Source organism: Sarcophilus harrisii, chromosome 3 (genome assembly GCF_902635505.1).
Source record: "Sarcophilus harrisii chromosome 3, mSarHar1.11, whole genome shotgun sequence".
NCBI classification, from domain to species: Eukaryota; Metazoa; Chordata; class Mammalia; order Dasyuromorphia; family Dasyuridae; genus Sarcophilus; species Sarcophilus harrisii.
Window position 1 is genome coordinate 499,809,952 of NC_045428.1, and position 11,640 is coordinate 499,821,591.

The following is an 11,640-nucleotide window of genomic DNA, read 5'->3' on the forward strand; positions in this document are numbered from 1 at the left end:
GCAGAAATTAAAGCCCCTTGTCTGTGTTGGGAAATACCAATAGCTCATATGCCTATAATACTGTATTACTTCCCCCTCAACATTTCCATCATATTATATTTCTATAACTACTTAAGAGTTGGGAAATTGAGACTCAAAGAGTCTAAGTGAATGAATTCCCTCAGGTCAGAATTAGTAAGTGCTGGAGTCAGGATTCCAATCCAAGTTTCTTCTGACTCAAGTCCCCTTGCTAGTGTTCTCCATTGATTCCCTTCTCCATAAGATAAAGTAACTCAGTGGATATTCTCCATGGTCCCTCTCAGTGGTAAAATCCTATACTTTCCATGTTCTCAGGTTCACTTCCTTTCTATTATTCTCTGATTCTCTACCTGGAGCCAGAAAGAAAATTGTTTGGATTCATACAATCTATGGCACTGGAGGTAAGGGCAGATTGGAGGGTAAGAGAGAGGCATGCAGAATCAAAGACTTTATACCTGGAAGGAAGTCTATGGAGTATCTAGTTCAATCTTTTTATTTTAAAGTAGGGGAAACTAAGATTCTGCGAGATGATGTGGCAAATAGAAGTAGGATCCATATCAGGATTTTTGAGTTTCAAGTTCCATTTGGATCCTCTGATTCCAGAGCCATTGCTTTTTTCTAGTAGAACACATTGCCTTTCTACTGAGTTTATTTGGCAAGGGAAAAAGAAGACCAGCAAGAGAGAATCGATAATCTTCAATTATGATTATTAACATTTTACTTTCTGCTCTGCTACTAACTTCCTGTGAAGTCTGGTTCATATCTTGTTTCTTGTTAGGACCTCAGTTTCCTATTCTATAAAATAAGGAGATTGGATCACAAAATCTTGAAGGTTCTCTCCAACTTGAGAATCTATATATCTATTAATATTGAAAAGAAAAAAAAACTTCCAAAGTTTCAAGTGTCCAAAAGGAAAAATAGCAAATAGCTTCCAAGATAAATCATGAAACTTTAGTAGCCTAGAGCAAGAAGGGAGTTCAGAGGATGTTAGGGTTCAATTTCCTTCCCTCTATATCTCTATAACAATTTCAATAAGAAGTCCTTAAGTCTTTGAATGTCTTCAGTGACAAAGGAATTCACTATTTTATGAAGCAACCCATTCTAACCAATGGGAAACAACTTTATCATTTCTGGCCCCAGTTCTACTTCTTGCACATGAATATTTACAATCTAATCTCATTGATGAGATATTACACAGTCACAATAGTTTTTAGATGTCTCCATTTCCCCCCATTGGAATCATTTTGTCTGTATCAATGAAACTTTGTTCTTTAGAATTATTCATTTCTCTTGAAGCCATTTCTTTTATAAATTCTCAGCCTTATGATTCCATTCTTTTTTTTTTAACTCTTTGAAACCCATTTTCCTAAAGTCTTTCTAAAAGAGTACAGGTTTTACTTTGCCTAGCTTTCTTTTCCTTAATTTATCAAGAGCTATAAAATGACAGGATTGTTTCTTTCTGGAATTCTAAAATTTCCTCTTTTTTAACAAGTTCTCTGTTGATCAAAAACTATAAAATATCAGTTTTCTGTTTTTTTCTACTTCTGAGAAATAAAACAATGATTATTATGGTTAGGTATACCACCTAACTCTTTCTCATTTAGATTCATGGATTTCCATGAGATTAAATATCATCTTCACATGAAGTCCTACTCCACTTCCTTTCTATCTCTTATGAATAAGATGTATTTTTTAATCATTGTATTGCTGTCATGAATATCCCAGGTGAATATTAGAAACATAAGAAACCAGATGTAATTTTTCCTGGAGAAGAAAGGGAAAGTATTTATAAAAGCAATCTGTTTGAAAAAGACAGGGATAAAAATATAAAGGTGCTGTTGTCTCTGGGCCTTAGCCAGCAGAACTAACAATAAATATATTATTTTTAAAAATTAATAGGCCTACTTACTAGGTGTTATAGTTTTGCAGTTTTGGAGGACAAGGGACCAGGGTTTGGAGGGTCAAGTTAACTATGGCTGGAGTGAGTAAGGTCTAGGCAGGGGCCTTGAGTATCCTTTATTTCATGGTCCTGTGTCCATGACAAAAGTACCTAGAAGAAATACTTGCTTTTTGGAAAATGGGTATGTGGACAGTGATCACTTGTATCTTACCCAAGACAAAGAGCTGAAAATGTATTAGAAAGTCGTTTGTTTCTATAAGAGGTAACACTTTTCCAGTTCTTTCCATTGCCAGATGTTCTGTTGCTCATCTCCATAATATCATTTCTACTTACCATGGATAAAAGAGCCTGCAATAGTTCAGATGATTCCCCCTCCTCTTTTTATCTGATGGGCATCCCCTCACTTCCAGAATCATTCAACCTCCTGGTTTTCTTCATCTTCCTCATCCTCTATCTCCTTATTGTTACTGGCAATATTCTGATCCTGGTGGCTGTGGTGCTTGACTCCAACCTTCACAAGCCCATGTACTTCTTCCTGACTAACCTGTCGGCACTGGACATCCTCTTTACCACAACCACCATCCCCAGGATGCTCTCCCTCTTCTTGCTAGGGGAGCGAATCCTCTCGTTCCCAGCCTGTTTCCTGCAGATGTACTTTTTCCACGGGTTTGGTTGTGGGGAAGCCTTTATCCTGGTGGTCATGGCCTATGACCGCTATGAAGCTATCTGCCACCCGTTGCACTATGCAGTCCGCATGACCCCACAGGTCAATGCCAAGCTAGCAGTGGGTGCCTGGCTGGCTGCCCTCCTGCTGCCAATCCCAGCTGTGGTCCAGTCATCCCAGATGACCTTTGGCACTCTGGCCCAGGTCTTCCACTGCTTCTGTGACCACCTGGCAGTGGTACAGGCCTCCTGCTCGGACCCCACCTTCCAGACATTCCTGGGGTTCTGCTGCGCCATGGCCGTTTCCTTCACACCCCTGGTGTTGGTGGTCCTCTCCTATGCCCGAATTCTCACTTCTATCCTGAAGATCAGCTCAAAAGAGGGCCGGGCCAAAGCCTTCTCCACCTGCACATCCCATCTCCTTGTTGTTGGCACCTACTATACATCCATTGCTGTGGCCTATGTGGCCTACAGGGCTGACCTTCCTGTGGACTTTCATATCATGGGGAATGTGGTATATGCCATCCTCACACCTGTGGTGAACCCCCTTATCTACACCCTGAGGAACAAGGATGTCAAAGCAGCCATCACCAAAGTCATGATTCCCTGGTAAAAAAGACTGTGAGCTTCCTATCAGCTGCATCTACTTCTCCCGGCCATCCCACTGGCTGTTATATCACCTAGGAATCTATCACACCTGGCTGACAAGGAAAGCCATTCAATTGTTCCACTGGGTGTTAGTTCTCTCCCCGATGTGCAACACATCTACCTCTTGCCTTTGCAATTCTAAAGATGTTAAGATCAACAGAGTAAACTGGTATATTGTGATTCACATGCAGACAAGAATACTAAGTCCTTTTTATTATATTAGAATCTTAGGGTTAAAGGAACCCCAGAAATCATCTGCTATGGCAATGCTTTCCCAAATCAGGAACTATCAGGATAACATGGAACCACTGGGCTTATTCCTCTTCAAGATATCTTCTAGTATCTGTTTGAATGTTTCCATTATTGGGAAGCTTACTTCCCATTTCATTTTTGAATAGCCCCAGTCATTAAAAAATTCATCTTTATGCAATCCTCAAGTCAGCCACCTCAGTTCACAAGCAAAGATCTTAGAGAACATCTTGTTTAGGGGTTCATAATATGAAGAATATTTAATGAATTAGGATGGGGAAAATTACAGCTTTATTTTTTCAATCCCTCATTGAAAGTCAACATTTCCTTCAATTTTGGATCTTGTCAATAAACATGATTCTGAGAAGAGGTGCATTGGCTTTTCCAAATTGCCAAACCATGACACAGAAAAGCTTAAGAACCCCAATCTAGTACAATTCTGTTATAAGATCAGGCAAGGTGGCAAAAGGAAAAATATTGTTGACTTTGGTGTGTCAGAATATCTGAATTCAAATCCTGGGCCTTTGGAATGATTATAAAGCGTGCTGTCCATTCCTTGAAAGTGAAGTGATACATTCAAAATGCATAATTATTTTTGGCCATAGCCAATGCAGGAAAACTATGCTTATTTGTTACAAGAATTTTTTTTTTCCAATGGAGGGTAGGTGGGTAGGGAAGACATGAAGTTGACAAAATAAATGCTTATTAAATCCTAGTTATATGAAATCTCAAGTCAGCCATCTCACTATTGACTTTAGTTTCCTTCTTTGTAAAAAGGAGATAACACTTACACTCCCTCCCTGTGTGGAAAGTACTTGTTGAAGTGGCAAATGCCATAGAAATATGAGCTACTGTTTCCCAATGATGAAATGTAGGTGAACAGATTTGCTCAAAGTCACACAGTTAATTTCAGAGCTGAGACTTGAACACGTATCAGCTGGCTCTTTCCATTGCATCACAGAGGATATCTGCTTCTGATTGTTTGTGCTAAGGGGTACAGGATGCAGCACATTGGGGTAACTAAGTTTCAAATGTAAAGACATCTGAACATAAATCAGACATGGTACTGACTGATAGGCCACAGCAACACTCAGCCTTCCCAAAAGCAGGCCTCCAAAACCAGCATTTCCTCACAGACTGTCATCTGATGATGTTTCCTTGGCAGGTACCACATCAGGGCATGGACAAGAGCACCAGACTTAGCATCAGCAGTACTCAGGACAAGTCCCAACTCTTGTCACTGCTGTGCTGAAGTCATTTCCTTTCTCCAAGCTTTTATTTCCTTCTCTAAAAAATGGGGATTAAAACCCCCAACCTGCCAACTCCAAAAAAGGTTAAAGAAGATCATAATTTTTTAAATGCTTTAGGGTATAGTGAAAAGGGTTCTAAACTTGGCATGGGGAAACTCCTGGCCCCCAAAACTTCCTTGCTACATGACCTTGAGATGTTATTCCTCTGGGTCTCAGTTTCTTCATCTGTAAAGTGGAAAGATGGAAGACTACATGAACTCCTTGTTTTACAATATTAGTGTAGACTTCTCATTTTTAATAAGATTTATTACCAGTGAAGAACTTTGTAAATCACCCAGATCCCTGTTCATAGATGAATCATTCACAAATGTTTGTCTGTCCTTGTACCTATGGTTTCAGCTCTCCTCTATTAATAATAATAACAGAAATTTTTAGAATCCTTTAAGGTTATAGAGTTCTTAAACATTGGAGATGAAACTCAAACTCAGTTTTCATAGGCTAAGAACATTATAGGTGGTAGTCATTGCCAGAATTTGCCCTCTATTGACCCAAGGTCAATTCTATTCCATGACAGAGACATAGATTAAAGATGGTAATGATAACCATCAATGCTATTTCCAAGACCACGAGGCACACCAGCCAACAAGAAATTGTTGCACATCAGCTGATGTATTTTGCTAAAACTGAGCCTGGACTAAGGATGAATTTTAACCACTTATTTTCTTCTTCTTGACCTTGTTACAACATGTCTCACCTGCCAACAAATTCCTATCAACAATGAGCAGACACAAATCCCGTTAGTTTTATCATTGGAATGATACATTGAAATTCAGGTCAGTTTCATAGGTTCCCCAGAGCTGCAACATTAACCACTAAAAACCTGAGATCAGACTTTTTCCATTTCCCTGGCTCCAAAAGATGTATAAAATAAAATTTTCTTGATAATGTCTAACTGCCTACTGATTTTTCTCCTTTTTTGCATAATGGTAATAACAATTACCACTACAGTAATGACAGCACTAAGAAGCAGTCCTGGCATAATTGATAGAGAGCTGGTTTTGTGACATACTGACTTTGTGTGTTCTTGAATACAGAATTTCTCAGCATTTTAGACAACTCTCTAAAACTATACATTGAAAAAAAGGTGTTTACCTACATTGCTTGAGGGAGTTTCCAAAACTGGAAGTTCACTATATCAATAAATCACATTTTCTATTCTTATCTCTAATAACAGCACAAAAGCATTTCTATGGGACTTTATAGTTGCAAAGCATTTTACATATTAGCTGATTAGATCCTTACATCATACTTGTGGAGCAACCAGGGAGAAGGTTATAAACTCCATTGTATGGCCAAGGAAACTGAGGGGTAGAAAGAGAAAAGGAGGGGAAAGAATTTGTCTAAGGTCATGCAATGTAAGTGGCTCGCCTGGTCTCTGACCTAACCTATACCTGGCAAGAAATTGACAGCTATGTACTGGTTTGAAGCTATATCTTTGACTGCACGAAGGTTAGGAAGTATCTGGAATCATTCCCAGGATACACTTAAGGGGAATTCTGTAGGGAAATTTGCTTTAGGTCAATTCCAGCTAAGGATTTCCAATTCCCTTTTTTACCCACATAGATCATCCTCTAAGTTTTGTTGTTTAGACTGATGCTTAGCTAGGCTCTTATATAAGAACCTCCCCTTTTCTATACCGAATACCTACTGTTTTGAGGTAGAAAGAGCATTAACCTTTGGGTCAGACACTAGTTCTGACCAATATAAACTGTGTGACTTTATCTATATCACTTAATGTCTGCAGAATTGTCTGTTTCAGCTATAAAATGAGTGGAGAAGGCACACATAATGATCTCTAAGGTCACTTCTAAACCTGAAAGATTCTATTTTTTAGGAAAGCATTTTATAAACCTCAAGTACCATAAAATGTGAGTTATTTTTTATCATTACTCTGCACTTAGCTTTAACTGGCTAGTTCCATGTAACAGGGCCAATATCTACCCAAGATCCCACCATCCCAACATAGGCTAAGAAAATGGCATCAAAGCCAAGAAGAGATTGACAGTAGTCAGTCAAGGCTGATACAGCTTCTCGATGATTTTTGGCTATGTAGATGTGACTTTTTAGTCACCAAAGGGTATAAAAGGTTCTCATGAGACACCACTCTCTGATCTACCTAAAAGGTCTACATGAAGATGAGGACCCTCTATCTGTAGAAGCTAAGTCCCATTATATCCCTGCTGTAAATCCCTGCTAATGTTGGGCTAAGAAGCGCTTCTTTTGCTAAATGTTTAATGACTTACAAATACTTCATTTCATCACAACACCAAAGTTGAACTAACAAGGTGCTTGCTTCATCCTGAGAGCCCCTGAGAGTGAACCCCATCTGGTTCTTAATGTCGCCGGTAATGCTTGGTACGTAGGATTCCCTATTTCTCCCAGAATCTGTTGGAGTCAGGATAAATGTTTTCTTCCTTTTTCTCAGTTCATCGGATATAAATCTTCAATATTTCTATACTTGAAAAGATTAATGATTTTTTTTTTGGCCAGGAATCCTCCCTTGATTTAAATTCTAACTTCTTCCTATTCCAGACATATATCTTTTTTTCTTTTTTTTATTGAAGTTTTTTTTTAATTTTCAAAACATCTGCAAGGATGATTTTTCAATATTGATCCTTGAAAAACCTTGTGATTCAATTTTTCCTCCTTCCCCCACCCCCTCCCCTAGATGACAAGTAATTGAATATATTTAAACATGGTAAAAACTATATATTAAATCCAATATAGTCATACATATTTATACAATTATCTTGCTACACAAGAAAAATCAGATCTAAAAGAAAAAAAAATGTGAAAGAAAATAAAGTTCAAGCAAACCACAACAAAAAGAGTGAAAATTCCATGTTGTGAATCACACTCAGTTCCTGCAGTCCTCTCTTTAGGTGTAGATGATTCTTCGTCACAAGATCATTGGGACTGGCCTCAATCCTCTCATTGTTGAAAAGAGCCACATCCATCAGAATTGATCATTGTATAATCTTCTTGTTGCCATGTATAATGATCTTCTGGTTCTGCTCATTTCACTTACCATCAATTCGTGTAAGTCTCTCCAGGTCTCTCTGAAGTCATCCTGCTGGTCATTTCTTGCAGAACAATAATATTCCATAACATTCATACACATTCAGTCATTCTCCAATTGATGGGCATCCATTCAGTTTCCAGATTCTTGCCACTACAAAAAGGGCTGCTACAAACACTTGCACATATGGGTCCCTTTCCCTCCTTTAAGATCTCTTTGGGATACAGGCCCAGTAGAAACACTGCTAGAACAAAGGGCTTGATAATATTTTGAGTATAGTTTCAAATTGCTCTCCAGAATGATTGGATCAGTTCACAATTGCCCCAGCAATGTATTAGTGTTCCAATTTTTCCACATTCTCTCCAAAATTTGTCATTATCTTTTCCTATTATTTTAGTCAATCTGACAGGTGTGTAGAGATATCTCAGAGTTGTCTTATTTTGCATTTCTCTGATCAATAGTGATTTAGAGCACCTTTTCATACAGACATATATCTTGACCCAAGGATTCTTAATCTGGAGTCCATACCATAGATTGCATGGAGATCTGAGAAGTTGTTTTTTAAAATATATTTTGATAACCACATTTTGTTATACTTGGTTTCTTTAGGAATCTTGTGGATTTTATTTTATACAATTAAAAACATTGTTCTGAGAAAGAGTTCATAAGTTTCACTCAACTGCCTGACTTTTGAACATAGAACACAGAAAATTAGTGTTGTAAGGGATTTTAGCTGAGAGAAGATGGAATGTCAAAGGTGGAAGTGACCTTAGAAACAGAATATTAGAGCTGAAGCAACCTGAATCATCATGTACTAATTACCCTTTTTATATTGTGCTTAAATGTTTGCCAAGTATTTTACAAATATTTCATTTGATCCTGAAAACAATTTTGTGAGGTATGTGCTATGATTATCCCCATCTTACTAATGAGGAAACTGAAAATAAGAGAAGCAGTGATTTGACCAAGGTTACACAATAAATAAGGTCTGGAGCTGGTTTTGAACTCAGGTTTTCCTCCCTCCAATTCTGGTACTCTATTCACCACTATTCATGCCTGAACTGTCATGGATAGTCAGAGAATTGATTGGTTTGCAAATTAGGATAGGAAAGAGAACATAGAGATCACTTAGTCCAACTCATTCATTTAATAGATAAGGAAACTGAGTTCCAAGAGAAGAAGTTACTTACTCCCAGGTAGTAATTTTTAAAAAAATCCTTAGATTTCAATCTAAGACCTCTGATCCTAAATCTTCTGCTCTTTTCTCTAACCCATACTGTTTTGTCATCTAGTTAGAGGCTGGTTCAGCTTCCTAAGTTTACCAACTGACTCTGGACTGGTTTTATGATACATCTGTCTATTACCATAGTTCTCTAGCAGAAAAGATTCTATGTATAAGGCTTAATGCACTTTTATAATGTAATATTTTGTATACAACTATCATCTATCTTACTATTTTATCCCTTTACTAAGTTGTAAGCACTATAAGGGAAAGGATTATATCTTGTCTAAACTTATTCCCTCAGTACCCAGCATATAGTAGGTATGTAATAAATATTTACTAATAAATGAATTAATGAATGAATGAGAAAGTCTCCATCTAGGAACGTATCATTTCTTCAGTTTCATCATCTCTTGCCCCTCCTCTCAGTAAAATGTAAGCTTCTTTGGACCAGGGACTATTTATATTCCCAAAGTCTACCAAAACCAAGTAGGTGTTAACAAAGGCTCGTGGAGTTGTATAGAATTATTATTACTAATACTAAGAATAATACTACTAATTACTACTACTACTAATTACCAGTAATAATAATTATTACTATGAATAATTATTATTAATAATAATAATGGCAAAATAATAATTCCTTGAATATTCAGGGCACTTTGCAGTTTAAAAAAGAATTTATAGTTTTTAAACATTTTCCAGCTACTCTCCTGATTTCAAAATGTTTTATTATTTTAAATAGCTCTATCATTTACACAAACACTATACAGGTACTGTAGCCCTATACAGGTTTCAAAAAACTTTATCATTTAGAAAACACTTTTATATCAATTATCTCCTTCTAACTTTTAATCATAATATTAGAATCAGAATCTCAAAACTGAGGAGAGACCCTATTGGTCATTTAAATTGAACCCAACTTGAAGCAAGAATTCTAACTATCATATCTTCAATGTGTTGTCAGTCATCCAGACTCTGATTAACTATCTTCAGTGATGAAAAACTCAACTCCTCCCTAAAATAGCCCACTTAACTTTTTGAAAACCTCTAATTATTAGGAAGGATTTCCTTAATTGAGCCAAAATCTTTTTCCAAAAACTTCACACATGTGCACACACACACACACACACACACACACACCTATTATTTTTGGTTAACTCTCTCTAGGGCCAAATAGAACAAATCTACACTCTCTATCTTATGATAACTCTTCAAATACTTATACCCTCCTTAAACTTCTTCAGGCTAATAACTCTCTTCAGTCCCTTCATTCAATTATCATACAATATCCCATACAAAACCCCTTGGTTTCTCTTTACTTTGTTAACATTGATTATCTATATAAAACAGACAAGACAGAGATCATTATCCCTATTCTACACATGAGTATGGGTTTCAAAATAGTGACTTTTTCAAGATCACAATGCTTGCAAGCAGAAAAGTTGTGACTCAAGTATTCTCACCTCAAATTGATCACCAATATACTGTGCTACAAGACCCATAACAAGGTAACAATTCATAATTTGGAAACAAAGTGCTGACTCTAGTGATATATTATTGCCATGGCACTGTTCCTGGTACAAGAAACAGGTTGCTAACCATGGTGCTGACTTAGCTTAGTTCCTCATTTGTTTATTATTATTTATGGATCTTAGAATTTGGAGCTTGAAGGGACTTTAGAGGTTATGTAGTCCAATCTCCTCATTTTCTAGATGAAGGAATTAAACCAAGGAAAAGTAAATAATTTGCTCAGCCATATAAGAAGCAAGAAGCAGAGCAAAACTTGAAATCACATTCTCTGATTCACCATCAAATGCTGACTAAGGTATCTAACATAAACTGACCACCTTCAAATTAAAGTTGCTAGTGAAAGCTTCTGAGATGAACCAGAAACTCTGCTCCCATACAATCTTTTGGTCAATTCATGAGTCATGAGTGTTATATGTGATACCCTTGTCTAATATGTTTTCTTCAGCCCTTGGACAGTAGAGTCCTTTTCTTGATAATCAATCAATAAGTATTTATTATGTCCAAAGTAATATGTAAGGCATTTTTCCATGATGTATTATTAGGCCATGTATGAAAAAGGGGTCAGTTGTATTTACACATGGGATAATTGAGTCACTTTAGGTCAGTGGCCTAAGATAAAGTTTGGCTCACAAACAAGTCAGCACCCAGATTATTGTCTGAGATATGACTTTATAAGGTCCCATTATCATTCATAATTTTTTTTGGTTTTTGTTTTAAGGCAATTGAGGTTAAGTAACTTGCTTAGGGTCACACAGCTAGGAAGTATTAAGTGTCTGAAACTGGATTTAAACTCTATCATTTATAAATTGGATAGATGAAAGAGTCAAAATAAAAAGGATGGAAATTGTTCTGTAGTTCCACATGCTTGGAACACACTTCCTCTTTAACTCCATCTTCTAGGCTCCCTCTCTTCCTCTAAGGCATAGCTCATCTCCTGCATATTTTCCCATATTCCCCCAACTGCTGATGTCCTCTCTATGTATTCCTTTCTCATCATCATGTTTTTAAGTGAATACAAGGAAATAAAGCATATTGAAATATAGTTGTCACTTGTTTATAAAAGTTCACAGATCTTAGA

At 37.0% G+C, this 11,640-nt stretch overlaps 1 protein-coding gene across 1 annotated transcript; it reads left to right on the plus strand.

Annotated features, from left to right (window-relative positions):
- The first annotated feature begins 2,252 nt into the window (after positions 1–2,252).
- On the plus strand, positions 2,253–3,194 carry LOC100919410 (olfactory receptor 2AT4-like). The gene has a single exon (XM_003764667.2). It carries the CDS (start codon positions 2,253–2,255, stop codon positions 3,192–3,194), a length of 942 nt encoding a protein of 313 aa, XP_003764715.2.
- Positions 3,195–11,640: the final 8,446 nt, after the last annotated feature.